General features: G+C 43.2%; 1 protein-coding gene across 1 annotated transcript; it reads right to left on the reverse strand.

Annotated features, from left to right (window-relative positions):
* Window positions 1–3,100: 3,100 nt before the first annotated feature.
* rph3ab (rabphilin 3A homolog (mouse), b) lies at window positions 3,101–12,410 on the reverse strand (the record flags this gene model as incomplete). The annotated part of the gene is made up of 17 exons (XM_080531467.1): window positions 3,101–3,231; window positions 3,336–3,432; window positions 4,347–4,428; window positions 4,608–4,762; window positions 4,927–4,983; window positions 5,100–5,226; window positions 5,438–5,547; window positions 5,820–5,894; window positions 6,060–6,139; window positions 8,834–9,016; window positions 9,405–9,599; window positions 10,599–10,773; window positions 10,984–11,067; window positions 11,344–11,473; window positions 11,633–11,758; window positions 12,155–12,166; window positions 12,337–12,410. 17 exons carry the CDS (start codon window positions 12,408–12,410, stop codon window positions 3,101–3,103), a joined length of 1,893 nt encoding a protein of 630 aa, XP_080387593.1.
* Between the last annotated feature and the right edge of the window lie 8,739 nt (window positions 12,411–21,149).

The raw sequence follows: 21,149 nt of genomic DNA on the forward strand, positions 1-21,149 counted from the left end.
TTGTCTGTCTTACATGTAACGATGAATTGAGAATCAAGGACCCCAATTGAAATAAGCCAGTGGCTTTCTTGGGTTTTTATCCTGTTAGTTGACCTTGTATGTAATATGTACTGTCATGTACCTACTTCTGCAAATCTTCTAATAAAGTTTTCAATCAATCAATCAAATGTTCATCCCTACTGCTTTCTTTTACTAGTCTCAGTATACACATAACAAAGAATAATACCATCGCCAATCCCATGCAGAGTACAGTCAAGTGGACACAGCAGATGTACACAAAACAATGATATGTCCAATATACTGTATATGTATAATTCAGAGTGAATTGTTGAGGAGGAAATGTAATCTAATATATTTGCTAAGTGATTTGTGAACATCTTGAATGAAAATGATTCAGGTTTTTTTATGATACATTCATGAACATAGATCAACATAGATCAACATGGGTAAAGAGGAATTGTGATGCATTTGTAGTCATGAATATACATGTCTTTTAGTCTCATTAAGCAGTTACATAACTCTAAAAGTATGCAGATAATTATATGTAATCAACACCTTCAGATGAATGACACCATGGCACCAAGGAATTGAGTTTGCATATAATCTACTTTTAGGAAGAAGCCTGTCTTCACTTGTTGCAGAGGAGGAAAAACACTTTGATGAGGGCTGATGTAAATATTTAGGCAAGTCGCAAAACATCTCGTTCATCACATGACAAAGGCCACAGACAGCAGGTAATGAGCTCACAAGTTTGACTGTTTCCATTGGCTTTTATTGATCTGTGTAAACTCCTTGTAAAATCTTTACATGCAAATTCATTTGCAAACATACATAGATATATTTTTCTCTCCAGTGCATGCACTACCTATTTACAAATACATAAATAAAATCAACAATTAATTCCATTGAATAGGTTGAACCAAACATAGAACAACTGTTTTCTCATCAGGATATTGTCCAAAAAAGGGAAATAAAAACTACTAAGGATTAGAGACCACATGGTGAGCTACCCTCACCATCATCACAGGTAGTAGAACCAAGGAAGTGCAAAAGCAACAAATACTATATAGTTGTCTAGATTGTGGCCACTTGGGGGCAGACAGGCAACACAGTCCAGACAGGGAATCTCATGATGGGAGCTTCGTATGTTACCCAGGAGGAGAGCCCTGGGTCTCCAAGGTCTAATTCTATGGGGGTGATATCTCCACATAGGTTACTTATGCCTGTGGAAACTGGTTGGTGGGAACTGATTTTGTTAATGTGCTTGACTGGTTTCACATAATAAATCCATCCTGAAGGTCATCTGAAGTCTAGGTCCAGCATCTTAACTGTGCTCTCACCCTGTCATTCTGCCACATACCAAGCTGAGGTACCTCGTATAAAGGCCAAAGTGGAGGTCTCTCACCTCAACAATCAAATGATAGGCCATAGTAATATAAATTATAATCTTGATATCATGCAACATAAGTACATTTGTGTTATTTTGTGGCCTAAGTGTACAAAATAATTTAGACCAATGTTAACGGGAAGAGACGTAAACAATCCAATTACAGTAGCATTAGTTTCTTAAAAAGTCAATGTATATATCATGAACCACAAGACGTCTCATGCATAGTTTTTTTTTTTTTTGAGAAACTTGCAAACAGCTGTATAAATTGAGGTCATTCCATTGTATAAGGTGTGCTTTCCTTGAATTGCAATTGGTCAACAGCCACACGCCTAAGCTTTGAGTGATTGGTGCAGCGAAAGGGGTGTGACAAACTGGCAGAGGCCTGTGTGGGTGGGAGGGGTGCATTGTGGTGGCAGCATGCCTATGACTGCTCCAGGCACAGAAAACACAAGGGTCACGAGCACAGTGCATGCAAGTTAAGCAGCACATTTACTTATGACATAACATACCCCGCATTGTCTTTTTAATTAGTGTGTTTTAAATAGAGCAGGCTTAAAGTGTGAGTTAGAATCTGACAATGTGCATTCAGTATAAAAAATGTCTGCAGTAAAAAACCTCAACCGTGTGTGTTAGAGATGACGATCTGTCACAGTAATCAAATAAATTAATTGGATGGTCTTTTCAGTGCAGACGTTCACCTTCATCAAAAGAAAAATGTTTCCAACAACCTCAAAAAACCACAACTTGCATATTAATGACTAAAAGTTTAGACATAAAAGCTTAAGATATTAATCTAACAGGTTTGCTACATTGAACGTGATTGAAATGAAAAGTAAAAATGTACTTAAATTGTGTTGGGCCCTATTTAGCATGTCATTGAGATTAGATAGGATGCCTATTTTTCTAGCCCAAAGTCAGTCAATTGGTTTGTGAATCACACCCTTTATCATAGTACAGATCTTTTAACAACTATTCTAACTTGAGTAAAGCACCAGCAAGTAAGACATTAATGAGAATGCCATGTTCATTCGATCTCATTAAATAAATAAACATGTTTTTGGACACAGCTGAAATAGTTGAAAGTGCAGCTGTGTGTCAGTGTTTTCATGTCTGTAGCTCTGCATGCTCATACAAGTGGTAATACTACTGCATGATGTCATTTTACAAGAAATCAAGGACAACAACCTATCAGTCTAATGAACTTAACAGTTCAATGGAGGCTACAATTGTGATCCTACATAGAATGCCAATACATATTGCTTCATCTTGTTTTGTGCCAGTGCATTTTAGAATTGATTTTCTTTAGTTTAGGATGTGTCGAGTTCAATATACAGTACACTGTCAACAAGCATGGTTGTCTTAATGCAATTGTATACTACAATTTCAAGCATTCATGTTTTTTTCTCTTTTACAAATATGAGCTTACAATATTTTTGTATGATTCCAAAGTATCTATTGAGGGGTCCTATTGGCACATACGCCTCAGTAAAGAGAGAGAGATAGAAGGGGATGATACATCAGGGAAATATGAAAGGGATGCACATGTTTGGTTGGGTAGTGGGGAGGAAGGAGAGAGAAGAGCCATACAATCAAAACTCACAAATTAAGGTTCTTGCGAAGAGTGAGATTTAGACAAGGCTACGCAAGAGAGGAGAGAGGGCTGAGAGGAAAGAAGGCTGAGTTGAAAATGGGGAATATGCAGGTTGGAGGCTAGTTTCCAGAGCCAGGAACCTCATTCAACAGGGTGTGCCAGCGTTCAATCTTCTTGTCCTTGTTCTTCAGGCACTCATACCAGTGCTTCAGCCTCTCCCCTTTGGCCGTGATGCCCAGCTGGCACCCACCTATGGAGTGGGGGGGAGGGGCGGGGGTGGAAGAGCAGAAAACTCAAACGTTTACAACAGATCTACTCTATGAGAACACAGACAGATTCCAAAAAAGGACTTACCAATATAATCATTGGACTTCCCAATGTCATAGTCCCACACAGAGATATCTAGGGTCTTCTTGGCCAAGTCACTGTGTTTAATTTCATAGGCAAATTCCTGTAACATGATCAGCAAGAAATTAGCAAATTCAAATGATCTTCAATAGATGTTGTATTTGAAATCATGTGTATAGTAAACAAGAAAACCTCAATACAGTGATGGGAATAGTGATTGTAGGCTGCTCAGGTCCTATTGTCCCTCTGTTTCCAGAAGGATTTATTTTGTTTATGGCCAAGCTACTGGTGCCAGTCTCATACTATGCCTGTGCCCTTAACCTTCAGCATGGTAAACATGATGACTTGGGGATGGCAAGCGGAATGGTGCGGCTTGCAGCTCATATGTGACGGCAGCAGGTGAAACCGGCTCAAAAAAGTCAAACCAATCAAATTGTTCTGACTTTTATTCTGAAAATGTAAATAAATGTCAACATTGTTGAAAATCAATGACACACTCGCTAGTCAAGTCAAAATATTGCAATGCAATGGATTAGGTGAGTACACTAACACCACTACTACCTAGTTAACTATAACACTACTTTACATGTGTCATTGATTTTCAACAACGTTGACATTTCTTTACATTTTTCGGAATAAAAGTCTGTCCGAACATTTGGTCAGTTGCCGACTTGTTCCCACTTTCACCACCTGCTGTCACATATGATAACACCAAGCAAGAGGGTACTGAGTGAGGTCAATGTTGTCTCTGGTACTTTTCCACTGATTGAAGTTCCAGCTATAAATAAGGACCCTTGATCCCCTCAGAGATCCTTTGTACTTTGCTGTATCTCTCTCCCTTGTGAACATTTTATGAAGCCTTTAAAAGACTCTTATCTTTTGACTTCACACTTTATTCCAAGAATTTGACAGCTTTGACAACCATCTACAAGGAAAATGCGATACAAATCAATATACTGTACTGCTATCACATTTTAAAATTCTGCCTAGCAGCAAGGAACCAAACTGGGAACTGACCTCGTTGTACTCTGGATTTAGGGTTTTCTTCTTGATCTGAGTTTTGTTCTTGGCCTTCTTCCCCATATCAGGTCTCAGGCATCTGAAGGTATAAAAAGAGAATAAAACCTTGATGCCGCCATTCTGCATTCTAGGATTGCAAAGTAAATGTCTTCTCTCCTTGTGGGGTGGCAATGTTACTAATGTATGTTCGTCAATTGAAACATTTCTGATAACAATGACAGATAGATAATGTATTATGAGGATGAAGCTGATTCTCACATCTCAACAAATGGGTCAGAGTAGCCATTAGCGTCCATGGCAGCCAGATGAACACAACGCACCACGCCCACGAGCAGGCGGTTCTGCTGGGTGCTGTACATGAGAGAGATCAGGACGCGACCGCGCTCCTCCACTTCAGCACCATCTTTCCCCGGCTGGAGCGGGGAGAGGGAGAGAGAGAGAAAAAGAGGGGGAGGGGGGAGAGAGGGAGGGAAGGCGGGGGGGGGGGGGGGGGGGGGTTTGATCTATCATTTATTGAAAACATGATTTGTGCTGTATATAGTCCACAGGCCCAGACATGCTGGTCATAGAGCCTTACCTCGTCCTCGTAGAGTGCAATGCCTCGAGCTCCTCCGGCTGCTCCAGTCTTCTTCGTCTGTGGAAAAGAAAGGATAAGAGTGCAAACCAATCAGCAAGTAAGATGTATAGGATATAAGTTACCAATCTTCTGTGTTTAGTATGATGGCTGGAGAGTAAGAGTGTGTTACTCACGGGGACCACTCTCTCTAGACACACATTAAAGTTTTTCTTCTGGTTCATCTTCAGTTTCTTCAGTGCCACTCGGGTTTCCCCAATAAACTCATTATGCCCAAACTTGTCCTCATCACACACAGAGATCCTGCACCAACCCAGAGACCATCCATCAATAAATGATCAATAAATCAGACACTGATTACTACTGGTACTACAGTACACTTGAGCCCTGAAATTAAAACATGGAATCGACCACATATTTGAATGTTCATGTTGCTTAGTGTATGTTGAACAGTGAACAGGCCTATTATTATTATTATTATTATTATTATTATTTCTCTGCTTGAGGTATCCACCTGAGGGTCTTGCGCTGCATGTCCTCATCTGTGAGTCCATGGTAGACAAGGGTCTCATTCCAAGCAGGGTTGCGGGTGTTTCTCAGAGTCTTGGTGCGTAGCTTGTTGGACTGCAGCATATGGGAATAAGAGAGATCAGGGTGAGGAACACAATTGGCCAAACTTTAACATCTAAGGCAGGTGCAAGGCAATGGAACTATGTGTGTACTGTACACTATGTTATGGCTTATTATTATGCCACAAGGTGGCAGACTTGAGCTAGTTGGCCATATAGCATCACAAAGACAGTTCTTCAATTTCTTAATCCTGATACTGACCAACACAACAAAACACATACATATGCATAAGTAAGGTTTCATGTAGAGAAGGTGAATTCCATCACCTTGCTTGCTCCTGGCAGCAGATGAAGCTTCACATAGGGATCGGCCAGTCCATTAGAGTCCATAGGCTTCAGCCCCTGAGGGAGATAACAGCACAGCCTCATTCACATCATCTGGACATCATGGACAGAAAGACCCTCTGGAGGCTGTAAAACTAAACTACAGTGGCAACAACTTTTCTACACATGCCGCTTTAGGTTAAATGTTCCTGTGTGTGAGAGCATGAGTGCAGTGGGTGGTACCTTGGCTTTGAGGATGCTGCAGTGGAGACTGTTGTTCTCCTGTTCGTAAAGCAGACTGAACTCCAAAGCGCCCAGAGTGGCTGAAATAGATCCAGGGCAGTCATTAGATCAGAGAACAGATAGTGTGTCTGCACTAGAACAGAGACACCAGCTGTACATCTTAGACTTTACACTGATGCAAGGGTACTGGATTGGGGGGAGCATCTGACTCTCAGCTTGTCAGAGCATACTGAGACTGACTACATTAATAGAGACATGAGCTTTATGCCTGAGGGCAGACAAAAACATAATATGAGGAAATGAACTGAGAATAAAGAGAGAAAAAACATAATCGATTTGGCCCAAATAAAAGATAAGTTATGGCCTAAAAGCTCATGTCTATTAGGCACATATTTAAAACCTACACACTGCAGGAAACAAGAGGAAATTATATATATTATATAAGGTGTAACGGTAATATCATATCCACACCATTCTCATCACTCAAGGGGAACACACACACAAAAATGTAGTTGTTTGGTACCTGTACTATATCAATGACAATAAATAAAGACCAGACCATAATACTAAGGAATATATCCGGAAAAAACACATTCAGAGAAAAGAGCAAAATACTGCACTCCAAACAGATGGTTTAATGGTTCAAAAAAAGCAATACATGCAGAGAAAAGGTGGGTGGAAATGGAAATATAGCAAACAAATGTTGGACTTTCTGCTACCGAGCTTCATCTTAAAGCAAATCTCAACATACTTTCAGATGTTTAGAGACAACAAAATAATCAATGATAGGTATAAATCAATCAAATCAAATAATGCTACCAAGACGTTGATGAGAAGATTTAAGAACACTGATCCAGTTAATGAGACCAGTCTGCAGCACACAACCTGACTGTCCTCACACTCTCAATTCCATAGAGAACAGGTGCAATGAATCCACTACTATTTCTGCTATTTTCACTTCAATGCTGGGGAATGGTTCAAACACAAGGGAAATCTATTTCCCGTCAGCAGTCATATCCCAAATAATGTGTACTATACTAAATTCCCTGACCTCCATAAAGTAAATTAACACCCCATCCCCCAGGGGGAGAAGAAAGGCCGATCAGTGCTGGAGGCACAGAACATGACGTACGACTGGCATGACACCATTCTCATCACTCAAGGGGAACACACACAAAAACAGCTCAATTACACAGTGTATGTCTCACTATTGACTCATTTTACATCCTCTTCTACTTTACTTCCAGGATATTGATTCACATGCTTGGATAACATATGGTGTGCATCATTCATCATCTCCAACCAAGCTCCATGAATTTAACGATACCAAGGCCACAGCCTCAAAAGACTAGAAATCAGGAAGAGGAAGGGGTGTACCCCGACACGTGCAAAAGTGGAGTGAAAATCAGAAATAGAAAGGATAAGTGCCCCGCGGTGGTGTAGCGGTCTAAGCACTGGCCACTAGTGCAAGCTGCCCACCGGGGACTGGGATCGAATCCCAGCTCGCCAGACCCGGATATGGCCGGGGCACACACGGGGAGCGGCATATTGGGCGGCCGCTCCCGAGGGCGGTATAGGAGTATTTCCGGACAAGGATCCGTCGCGCAACAGCGCCCCCGGGGTGCCGGAATAACGGTGCTGGGCTCGAGGAGCCAGTCAGCTAGTCTGCCTGGTGGCCTCCTCTGGGACTGCCGGCCACGGGGTCGTGCGGCGGATCCTTCGCAATAGGCAGGGGATAATTGGATGCTAGGTTGGGTTCAATTGGCTACCAAATTGGGTGAAAAAGGGATCAAATCTGAAAAACAAATTTAAAAAAAATAAGAAATAGAAAGGATATTTCATGTCTATACAGCATTGAATTAAGTATTGGATACAAGAGTCTGCTGAACGACTACATGTAAAAGGCCCTGACTTTAAGGACATTGTTATGCCCCTGCCTTGCTCTGTTGAGGTGGTGCGCCTGAGGCGGCAGAGTCATGGATATCCTGCTCCTGCTGATTCGGGATGCACCTGTGGCTGATATCCTCCAAAGCCCTTCAAAAGACTGCAGCCTGTGGAAATGTTTAGTTGCCCTTTCCACAATGCCCACTTTTTTGTTTTGTGTTGTTTGAGTGCTGGTATTTTGGTTAGACTTATTTTGACTTTGTTGGGGTGGGTTTTGGTTTGTTGGTTTTCTCCCTGAGAAGTATGTTTGTCCTTTAGCTCTTTGCTTGGCAGGGCGGTGACGGTGAGTATTGGTTTTTGTTCTTTTGTTTTCCTGATCTACCCTGCTACAGACTATTAAGGTAGTGGGAGATGCCAGTTTTGTTTATCCTTATTAGTGGATGTTTTGTTTCATTGTTTTATGTGTAGGTACGTATGTGAGCTGACTATTAAAGCATTACCCTTCTTTACACCATTTCAGTGACTCTGACCATTTTCTTATGTGGTGGCTGGCTTTATGTGCAGCATTTTGAGCAGCACTTTGGTTTCTTCCATTTGTTGTCTTGGGACACTTTCAGCCATAACAAACATACAAGAAAATAGTGTATTTGTCTATTTTATCAGTTTTCTTTCATCTGTATTTTATCTCTTTTATCTTGTTTTTCTCTTTATATTTTATCTGTTAAGCACTTGTCGTTGTAAATGTTGTGCTATATAAATAAACGTTACTTACTTACTTACTTACTTACTTACTTACTTACAAACACATCATTAAGACCAAGTGTAAGGTATAATCAAACATAAGACATTATGTCAGTGGTCTGACTAAGAAGCACGGCTGGTCGACTTACTGGCCTCATCAGAGTCATAGCTGTTTGCATCCTCGTCCTCCTCGGGCGCCGGGGCTTGGTGTCGAGCGGGAGGGGGGTTATAAGCAGCAGGCTGTCTCCTCTCCTCCCGCACTGCAGGAGGCGCTCTTTCCTCTGCTGGAACAGTACTAGCTGAGTAGCCGCCTCCCTCTGCTTCCAGCGGAGCTACAACCACAGGTATGTGTTTGTTAGACCACAGCTTTAGATCTTACAACACACATGCATTTAGAATGATTATTATAGAGCCATCAGCAGCACCGAGAGCCAGTTCCTCCTGTATGATAAGCGCCTATGGGCCAACGACTGCTAGGGGCCAGGAAGTGTAATAAATTAAAACATATGGGAGGTATAGCAAATGAAAGGGTTGTTACTCAGAAACTTCCAGTTGAACACTGCCCTACAATGAAGGGAGTCGTAATATATAGGTTAAGACGGCTCTGTCAGCACCTCCATTGAATGCTGCGTGTGTGCACCGATTTACGGTAAATCCCCCATGAAAAAGCAGAGAAATTTCAGAGATGCCCCCAGTGACATGGGCCCAGGTTTCCCTCACCCTGCTGGGCCATGGTGGCCGATGCCCCAGGAGGTGGTCTGGAGCTCTGGACTGTCACAGCCTTCTTCAACACCACTGGGCTGCCCTGGGAACCTCCATCTGAGTAACCAGGACCAGCCCCGCCTGTGGCCATGCGCACCTCAGACGGTTTAGGGGCCACAGGTGGATAGTCAGCACGCCCCTGTGGCTCTGATCCTGCAACACGCATGCATGAACAAATGTGCACATATGCACACGCGCACACACACACACACACACACACACACATCAGTGCACCACTTGGAGACTGCGCTGCAATGGAATCAGTAATACTCCCTAGTCTCTGTGAATCCTTTTGATGTTGCAGCTTTTTCATTGCGAAGGCATTGACCTACATACAGTGAAACATCCCATGGCAGGCAACCTTCATCACTTAATGTAGTCTGTCTTTTTTCTCTACCTTTACTCCTACCTTCGATTACATTATATGATACTGCAGAGATGATTACTGTTTGCTGAAAATGAGCATGAGCAGATGCTCTGAAACCTCTCATGCCTGGGCCTCCTGTCTACCACGCCCCAGCATTACTATGCCCCAGCATGGCAGCGTCTCAGCCCACATCCACTGACTCATTGCAGGGGGCCATTGATTGCAGTGGAAGAATATTCACGCAGAACCAAAAGTAGGAGGCAATGGGAGGCACTGTTTTAGTGATGCTTGCAGTATGAAACTGGAGATGGTCCTTTGAGAGAGTAGTGGGGCGGGGGGGGGGACTATTGTTATATTGTACAGTGGGATTCAAATTAGGTTCATATTATGATTACATTGTGTTTAACTTCTACTGGGCTTGACTCTCATGACTCACCTCCTGCCTGCTGCTCGTCACTAGGAGCCTGATTCTTGACTGGACATGAGTCAGCACCGGACACCGATTCTCACCTCTAGAAACTCTTACTTCTGCTCTGACCATTCATCTGTGATCACTCACATCTGACTTCAGTGGCATGAACAACATGGTAGCTATATTTGGCTCACTGGGATGTGTTGCAATAATCATATCGCTTCTAACTCAAAAACTTAATATCAAAACTTTCATACTTGGTTTTGATATTCGATTTTTAGTTGATGTGATATGATTCCCACATACTGTATCTACAGGTGGTGTATCAACCTCAAACAACACCCATTTCCATTGCTGGGTCTGGCCTCCTTACCTCCACCCTGTGGCCGGGGTTGGGCAGCTGCAGCCCTGGGCTCGGAGGCTGATGACCCCTGGGGCTCCGGGGCCCGCTGAGCGCTCGCCTCTCTAGATTTGGATATGGGCATGGGCGAGGGCAGAAACTGCTTAGGAAAACCTTTAAAGAACCAGGCGCCAGATCGCTTCCACACCTACGAGAAATGTATTAATAGCCTACATCATACAACGTCAACACCAACACCAATTGACATGTCCTGTTACTACCCATGATCCCTTTTGTCTCACATCACATAATGTCTTTCATTCATCCTGTAACACACACACACACACACACACACACACACACACACACACACACACCCTTCTCTCCCTATGTGTGGAACACAGACCCAGTATCTCACCTCTCGCTGTTCGCTGCAGATCTTGCAGAGCCACACGGAGCGCGGCCGGCTGTTGTTCTGCACCCCACACTTGGTGCACATGTGCTACGACAGGGGGAAGACAGAGGGTTCAACCAAAGGTCACAACAGAATCTCACAGATGAGATTTTTTTTTATATTTCCTGCTTGAGTGGGGCAGTCCCACTCATATTTCTCATTTTATTGGATAGAGATAATGAAGATGTCCTTTACACTGTCACGGTCTACTAATAGGCCAACATTCTATAACGGTCCCTTATGTTTCAACAAGGGCCATCACTACTACGAGCATAAGCGATGTGTTCTCGCCGTCTTGGAATGGGATATTCCCCATCCACGCACCTTTTTGCAGTCCTCACACACGACCGAGCTGACCCCTGGTACGCCCAGCTGCTCCCCACAGAGCAGACAGCGAGAGACCCCGTCCCCACACACAGTCTTCTTCATGTCATCCAGCCGGTTCACCAGGCGTCTGCAGCACAACACATCTCATTAAAGCCAGTGGTTCACTTGGGTAAAATGTAGTCACACTCACACTTATCCAGTAACTTCTTTCATTCTAATGTCATCATGTCGTTGCTCGGTACACAGCAATGGGGATCCAGTCCATCAGCCCGTAAAGTCTCCTCACCCAATTCTCTCTTGTTCCATGGTCTCCATTTTTTCAGCACGGGCGATCACACCATTGATGATCTCCTTCTCCTCATCAGTCAGGTCAGGACCGGGACCAGGGCCTGGCTGCATGGTCCAGTTGCCCCTGACAACCACAAAGAGGAAAACTGTCTGGGGCCATCCGACTATTGCATACTGCATGCATTGATGTGATACCTTGAAATGTGATACATTTCAATCACACTGATACACAAAATAAATGTATATGCAAACTAACACACAAATAGAAGCGCTGGACAAACACTCAACACAGAGGGACAAACTAAATAGGAGATGCATAATGGATAAATTCACAATGCACGAACAAAAGCCTTTCAGTAACGGTGCTGTAAACATCACGAGCGCCATCCATACAATCATTCCCAAATGAATATTCACTTATAAACACACCCCACATACACACAGTACTGTGTTTAAATACACGCTGGAGAGAGAGGAACAGATAAGAGACGAGAGATGGGATGGGAGCTTTTCTACTTACTGCTCCTTATCGCTGTGTCACAGAGTATAAATTGGAAGGAAGCAGACAAGAGAGGAGACGAGAGGTTAGCGCTTGGCGTGGCATGTAAGGGTTAATAATGCTCTGCAGCAGCTGTGCCCAGCGATTACAACATGGTGCTTGGTGTAGCCAGTGTAGCCTGCTGTGCTGCCACCCGTGCTTACTTGGCATGCATGCTCCTCTGTCTGTCGTTGGGTACCCAACGGTCCGAGCTACCGCCCATCACTGCGTCTGTCATGGCTGCTGCACTATCGCACTCTGCAGGGGGAAAAAGACATACACAGAAACTGTTAAATGATATATGAAACAATACCATGTACTGTAGGTCTTTGCCCTAAATAATGCAAGTCATCCTTTAAAACAAGCCTTTAGATGCAGTGATTTAATTGGACACCATGTCTTATCAATGTCATTTGATAACTCATTGCTCACTCATCAACATGGCCATTCAGAATATTTGATCAATTCTAAACTGTTTAGTCATTGTCTTATCTCATCTTTAATCAGATTGATGCAAGAAAGCATAACAGTCAAGTGCTACAAATAATAGTCCCATCTCAGTTTAGTTAATCTCCTGTGTTTATGCAGCACTGACTTCAGCAATTATATTATTGCTGCACTTTCATCAGCAAAGCCCTCTGATCCAAGTGTGCGAGCCAGCAAGGATGGTGCTGGCCTCAAATCTGCTTGTCAGTAGACGCACTTACTCCAATTGATGTAAGAGACTGATGCAGACACAGCACAGTATCAACAAGAGCCATAACTATAACAATATCCCTATCTTCATGTCTCCATAACCTATTTTTATAACCCATGTTCAGAATCCATATGATAGATAAGCAATTTCCTCACCCCAATGTGACAGGAAATTACAAAAAGCTGCCAACAGAAATCAATAGGAGTAAAGTAAACTTTGAGCCTACCTGTAGGTGTGTCTGGAGGGTGCAAGTGCACGTGACCAGGAAGAAGGCAGTGGACCAACACCAAACCACAAACGGGATGAGCAGGGTGGTTAGGGAGGTATGGGTGCTTCACACGCCACAAAGGTCAGAAATCCTTTCTCCGCAGAGAGTTTCAGTTTTACAGTCTCAAACGTCTGAGGCAGACAATAGCAGGAAACTGAGACAAGGTGTGTTTGATTGGAGAGAGAAAGGGAGAGAGGGTGAGAGAAAAAGAGAGGGAGAATAAAGAAAGCGTAAGGAAGGCGGAAAAAGGAAAATCAATAAATCTCATTTGTCTCCAGTTTGCTGCAAGCGATCGCTACACGGACGTCCAGACTAGGGAAAAGGGAGGGAGGGAGAAGAGTAGAGAGAGAGAGAGAGAGAGAGAGAGAGAGAGAGAGAGAGAGAGAGAGAGAGAGAGAGAGAGAGAGAGAGAGAAAGGATGGAGATCTACTGTATTAACTGTAACTAGCCTTGACAGTCATTAAGTCTCTCCTGTAATCATTATCATTAACTATACATTAAATACTACACATTAACCTACAGGCTTTTTGGTTGATATGTTGTAGATACTAATATTTGAGTGTGTGGCCATCCATTGCTTTAACCATGCTGTATGGCACTTGTCAGATACAGATATGAGTGCATCTGGCTTTCAGGGTCACTTTCCTTGTCCAGACCCCTCAGGAAACACATATAAACTGTAACACTGTATACATCCTATACCCTATGCCTCACAACCATGATTCTCCTTCACTGCACAATATGAATCATCCCTCTTTTGTTGGGGATGATTATAGATAGGGTAGGTAGATAGAGTGAAGTAGAGAGATTGTCTGGACCATGGATGAGGAGCCCTCCCCAAGACAAAGCTTTCAAACGCTGCAGATTCAGTGGATGCTACTGCGTCACAGGAGTGACTATGTGAAAGTAAATGCCTCAGCTGAAGTGGGGATGTCATTAGCTGAGGCCTTCAAAGGATTCATTCATAGAAGGGACACTACACACTGGGCTACACACACATACACACACTAGACTACACACACAACACACACACTCTACATGTAGCCTTCAAAAGCCTCATCATAACACCATAAGATGCCAGCCTGATTCTCTTTGAGTATGATGTTTGGATAACACAGCGTCATAGATGACTCACACTTCAGAATCAACTGGCATGTTTTTCCATTCACACAAATGGTACGTTAGTCTGCTTGTGGACAGGGTCCTGAAGAGAAGCTGGCTTTTTCTCCTGAATTTTTCAAAAATGTCACGGAGACTGACTGCTGAGGGTTTGAAAACTCAGCGACCCGCATAGCAACCTGGTGCCCGGGGACTGGACCATGGAGAAAACAACCATGCTGCTACTACGTGAAGCTGTGCCAGAAAAAAAAAATAAGACTGGAAAATAAAGGATGGGATGGGAGAGGAGAGAGAGAGACAGGAGGAAACGAGAGCACCAACATCGATTCACATCGTCATCTCCTTCATCATTCTCATCACTCGTCCACACAGCAGGATATGTGCTGTATAGCATTTCATATGGGGGTGGAGAGGACCAATTTAGAAACTTGCGACTCACTCAAGGGCTTAACAGGATAGTCAATACAAGTCAGTGTCTTGCAAGACACCAAATACAGGTCCTCCAACATAACCGGATGCCAAAACCACATTTTATTATTAGCTACAGCATTATTAGCTAAATATGTTCATTAAACCAACTGAAGATGTGGGGTTTTCACTTGGATTTACAGAGATGGCTAGACACGTTCACTGTTAGTTCGTTTCTGCCAACAGTAACTGATGCACCATCAGTAACTGATGATCATTTGAAACCCCTGCTGGTAACCTAGAAATGGCTAATGGCAAAAACATAGAAAACATGTTTATTAATGTATTTATTCATTCATATTGTAGGGTACAAAGCAGCAACAGAATAGAGAACATAAGAAAGTTCCAACAGAGCAGGAAGTATTGATGGATTGATCCAGAGTGGATAATTTATGGATGTGTCCCAAGGTTTAGGGGGGGATGGGAATAGAGAGTTGGATCATCGCTGGTTCCCAGGGGGAGAATGAATTAAGAGGACAACGTGTGAAAGAAAGGTCTGAACCAACAAGCCGTTTTGTTTTCACTGCCATTCTACAATGCTATGACATGAACACACGCTGAATTACAGAACGTTACGGAACATAGCCACAGAAAATGAGGAGAAGAATAACTGTTTTCAAACCCTTGAAGGTGCAGAATGATTGGAACCAGCTCACTCCGACTGCAGTATGACTTGGACACTGTCTGTGAAAACCTGCTTAGTTCTTAAAATAAGCTGGAGACGTGGAGAAGTGAGGGGCTTAATTTGGACACCTCATACAGTACACTTCCTGAAGCCAGGACTGCAACAGACAGTGCTGCCAAGACATTCACTCTCACCAGCTTGAAGCAGACAGCAAGGGGTGACTCTTCTGCATCTCTCTATCATAGCCCAAAGACACATATCAAGATCATTATCATGACAATAATAAATAATTCCTTTCATTTACTTTTTTTAAACAACTGTCTCACTTGGAACTACTTATGTCTCACTTATATACCTAGTTTAAAGGGGTACAGAATTACAGGATTCCGCCCTGCAATTCCAGGGTAAGAATTCCTCTGCTCTCCTCCGAGAGATACATTTCTTAAATGGGTTAATGAGATTCTGAGATCAATGCAAACTCCCACGATTGGTTTCTCTTTAATTAATCATTCATCAGAGCAACAGTCCCAATGTGACTCCCAGGTTTGAAACTTATTTATGGGTGGAGCTAGATTTAAAGTCTGACTCTGGCTCCAGGGCGCTGCCACAGCCACCACCCACCACCCAACAAAAGGCCTCGCCACTGTTGCAGAGTCCACAAGGGCTGATGTGACAAACAAGGTATACATTGCTGAGCTCCCACAGCCTATCCCTTTTGAGAGACATTGATGGCAAGTTAATGGCATGAATGTTATTCTATTTTATTTGACCATACCAGCTCAAATCAATAGAATCAATAGAATCAATACTCTAAACAATTGAGTATAATTTATATTAATAATTCTAACTCAGAATTAGCTGCCGAGGCACTTGTGTGTCTACTCTGACTGGATTGATGCAGTCTCAGTCAACCTCACCCTTTTTTTGCTGAGCTGGCTGTTCTGCATTCAAATCTACAAATACTGTTAGCAGAGGAAGAGCAACACAACATTTCCATTTAATTTCCATTTATGTAACTATCACACATTCCCCCGCCCCATCAGAAAAAAAGGAGCTGCTTCTAATGCACAACACGATGAAAGGCTGATACGGGGTGCTGTCCTGTAAAGAACACTCATAAGCAGCAGTGGTTGCAAGCCCTTAAACCCAGGCATCCACCCTGTTACAGTGATAAAAAGAGGGGAAGATTGGGGAACTATGGATGGACAACGGTTGAACAGTTTTGGGCTCAGTCAGCACTACAAATAGTAACAAGAACAGAGAGGGTAGGTAGTCGGGCATAGCACAGAACCTGAAGCCTCACAGCTGTGTGTGTGTGTGTGTGTGTGTGTGTGTGTGTGTGTGTGTGTGTGTGTGTACATGCGTGCGTGTGTGTGTGCATGCGTGCATGCGTGCGTTCGTGTGTGTGTGTGTGCATGCATGCATGCTTGAGTATATATGTATGTGTGTGTGTGTGGGAGGTAGTCAGAACCCCAGGGGTCAAGTGAAGAGTGGAAGAGAGTGGCAGGAGGAGACACCCTGAGAGAGACTCAACGAGAGTACAGTACTTTCACTCCTTCTCTCGCTCGTTCCCTGGCTCTCACATACTTTGTTAATCAAGACACTATGTGCCCCACACATTCTGTTAATAATGAAGATGCAGCTTATCAACTAAAACCAACCAACCAATGGCCTAGTACAATATTAAATGTCTGGGGAAAAACACCATCTTCTATTCCAGTGATAAGATATACCCTGAAGGATCCATGTGAGATAAAAGTAATTGGCTAATACAACCAAACTTTTCAAATCAATCCGTACAAAACTGTGAATGTACCAGTCCTCACCGGAAACACCATTGAAAATAATCTTCATAATCAATCTAATTTCTTCCCAACAAAGCAGTGATTTCAGCTTGGCAATCATTGCTTTGAACCAACTAAATTACTCATATTGTTTACATACAGTACTGTCGTATAGTCACAGTCACTTGATTTTGTATTCTCTCTCATACAACTCAAATTCATTAATATCTTCACATACAGTACTTAACTCACACTAAGGCTCATACTCTTACTTACATTCCTTTATTAAACCATAAGCCTGTTCCTAGACTGAAAAGGGTCTGGGGAGACTCCATTGAAAGATCTCATTGATCTCCTCAACCTCCTTATCAACCAATGGAACCACATACAGTACATCACTACAAATGCATCCTCGTCACCAACTGGGATCAGACTATGCTTCTGGCATAAGAGGCGTTCTCTTTCAGCAGGGCACATTTCCGCCCCTAAGAAACGGTGAGATGGCAAGACAGCAACCTGAGGCCTGGAGTTGGATGGATCTGTAAAGCACTGCGCCAAGTAGCCCTCTACTGCAGGGGGAAAACATCGCTCAGCATTTCTTAATTATTTACAACTCCCACCCCCATCCCCCATCTCTCCTCTCCTCACTCTTGTGTTGCAAATTCTCTGACTCTTTTAAGGCCTTACTGTGCACTTTAGTTATTCATTACTCTATCGGCAAGCTCTTGGACATAGTGCGTCTGAACACATACAGTGGGCTCAGAGGGTGGAGGGGTGGGGGTGGGGTGATGCAGAAAGGATAGATGGAAGAGAAAAAGTGTTTCTGTTGGAACTGTTGTTGGCATGTCTGTTGGATAGTGCTGTGGTCTGTAAAGGTTGTGGTCTAACAGGGATGGGGGGGGGGTGCTCACACAAGTCAATGACATTCAGAAATTAGCCCTGATTTCAGTTATATGAAAGGGTCAGCAGGGACCATCTGTGTGGCCATCTGTGAGGAACAGAAAGGAGACTTCGACTCTCCTCAGGCACTACCACTTCCTCTTGGGAGGCAGCCCAAGGTAACAAACAGGAAAGACCCTCCCATGACCACCAGGCCCTCGTGTTGTTTCTACCCTGACACCACAGGAACCTCGTCCAAAAAACAGCAAATAGGGAGGGGAGTGTTAGCTCAGAAAACACACATATACATACCAACACACAAACAACATATTACACCTACATAGGATGCAATTCCTGTAAGCATGAACTCAATAAATACATGTACAAACATATTGAATAAAAATGTTTTTCACATATATTCTCAGTTGCATGTGTACTGTCATGCAATACCATGTGCTCCTTACTGTGGACAACAAAACGCACGCATAAGAAGACACCATTCATCATAAGGGAAGCATACACCTGCCTGTATTTAAGGATAGGTTCCTAGTCCCTCATTTGCTTCCAACACACAGCCTGGTGACTCATCGCTGCCTTACCCTGGAGGTAAGAAGAGGGACTTTGAGATGAAGCTGTTGGTGAGGGGCGTCAGCCGTTTTCCCCTTTTCCCTCACTCCTTTTCGTCTCAGGGACAGGTTAATCATTAAGCCATCCAACCTCTTTTGTCAAAATCTGATGGCTTGTATTGTTATCAAAGAGCCTTGAAATACAACTATTGATCTGTCGAGACAATTTGTCTGTGTCGCCAAGGAGGCAGGGAGAAATAGAGGAGCATTCCTTATCCCTTTTCTCCCTCAAGATGATGGGAAGAATAGCCCCCAGCCGTGCTGCTGGAAGACAGCCTTGAGGATCTGGCACACTCCTCTGCTGCCTATCTGACACTCTCTGGCCCGCTAGTGGGTACAATGCCCCTGAGTGCTTTTAACAGATCCCTGTTTGCAAACAAAACCCCCTCCCAGCCCAAAACACTCACTAATAATAATCTACCATGCAGTTATTCAGACAAAAGGAACAAGCCTAAATGTCGCGTGAAGTTGCTCATTTGGTATAAACTCTGACCCTCTGAAGCATGAGCTTCCCTCTTGAGGCAAAATGTTGTGTGCCGGCATTCATTGTCCAATCAAGGTCCCTTTAAGTGTAGCTGTAGTTGCAGCAATGTGACAAGGTGGGATGGAGCAGAGAAACTGTCTATTTAGATGTGTTACCATCTGACAACTGTCAAATGTTGCCAGGCACAGCACACAGCATACAGCCTCGCCCAAATGCAGGATCCCAAATGCAGGATAATGAAGCAGGATAAGATGATAAATGGTTCACTGAGGCAGAGTTTAGATTGTCAACAACATTGTAAGGAATTGTCCTCCTTTGGATTGTCAAATATCAATCCAAAATATGAATATGTTAAGTTGAGTATCTACACATATCTGGAGGCTTTTTAAGTGGATGATAAGCTTGGTGATAAACGGAGGCACTACTACTACTACTACACACACATTAAGCACTCACATCATCTTGATATTTATCTTCTTTTGATTATTTAAAAAATGATTTCAATAGCCTGCCATTTTGTGAAGTTGCAGAGTAGTAGTGGCCATTTCAATTCACTAAGCTGCTGAAGAGATGGCACATTGGAACCAGGAGTACTATTATCTTGTTAATGTGTGGGCAATTCAAATCATTGAAGGGTCTATTCTGTGGTGTCACTCTCTAAATGGGGTATGAACCCCTGGTCAAAGCTCCAACCCCCACCCAATCCAAGAGATGATCACCTCTGATACTATACTCCTCTCCTTCTCAGGTGGATTGTGGAGTGACTGTTCCTCTCTTAATCAATACCATGCCACAGAGCTTTTCAAAAGATCTGTCAACAGGGGAATCCACTTGTCAATCGATGCTGATCCCACAAGTTGATATTCTGAGGTGGTCACAGCAACTCCCTTATGACACTGAGCCACTCACAAATGTAACCATTCAAGGAGCAGTCATGTAGGTAATGCACAAAAGATGCATAGGCTATGAACACATGTATATGAGATATACAGTATGCTACATTTTGGGCTTTAATCTTTCAAATATGGATTCTGAGGAAGCCATGTACCTTTGCCAACTGTGACCATGGTAACAGGGAGATCAGAAGAAGAAAATCGGATTGATCAAACACTGCATGTGTCTGTGTGCCGGCATATGTGCATATGCTTGTGTGCCTGTTTCAGATATTTATTTTTTTATTTTATTCTATTTTTCTATTGTCACTTTATTTTGTTGTTGTTGTTGTTGTTTGTCATTTGCTGTAATGTCTTAATTTCCCCTCACAGATCAATAAAGTACCTATCTATCTCTATCTATTTGTTCGTATAGGTGTGTGGTATGTGTGTGTGTGTGTGTGTGTGTGTGTGTGTGTGTGTGTGTCTGTGTTTGTGTCTGTGTGTCTGTGTGTGTGCGTGTGCGTGTGTGTGTGTCTGCTGCAGCGGTCTAAGAGGTATAAAAATGAAACAAACCCAAAGATACTAAAATATGGGTACATCTGCCTTGTATCCTTAAATTATGCAGTTAGTATGCAGAGCACTTATAGTTCTTTCTTCCATCTTTCCTCCCTCTCTCTGGTTTTCTACCTATTCCACAAGCATCCATCCTCTCGCTCTTTCTCTCTACTTCTACATGCTGTGAAGCTGATCATTTTAGTCCTTTCCCTTTCTTTCTCCACAGACTAGTGCTAAGTTCTTTCTCCTCTGTAGCTCTCTTTCCTTTCTCTCCTTTCTATATCTCTGCAGCAGCAGATGCAGATGCATACAGAGAGTGTACAGAGAGAAGTAGAGAGAGAGAGAGCAAGGGTGTCGTCCAATCACTACGGTGGGTGCTCATGTGAGAGGAGGCAGCTGCAGATATCGCAAGGCATTCATTCAGTCTTGTCTCCCCTCCCCCATTTAATCCCCACGCTTCAAGTCTATGGGAGGAGTTGGAGATGGTGGTAGTATGGAGTAGTAGTCAATTTTCCCCCTAGCCCTTTCCTCTCTATACAGACGGCTACAGAGAAATATGGGATGGGTGGGTCCATGGTTAGTTTTGGTTTTAACCTC

This window comes from Nansenia antarctica, assembly GCF_963989245.1.
Source record: "Nansenia antarctica genome assembly, chromosome: 5".
NCBI lineage: Eukaryota > Metazoa > Chordata > Actinopteri > Argentiniformes > Microstomatidae > Nansenia > Nansenia antarctica.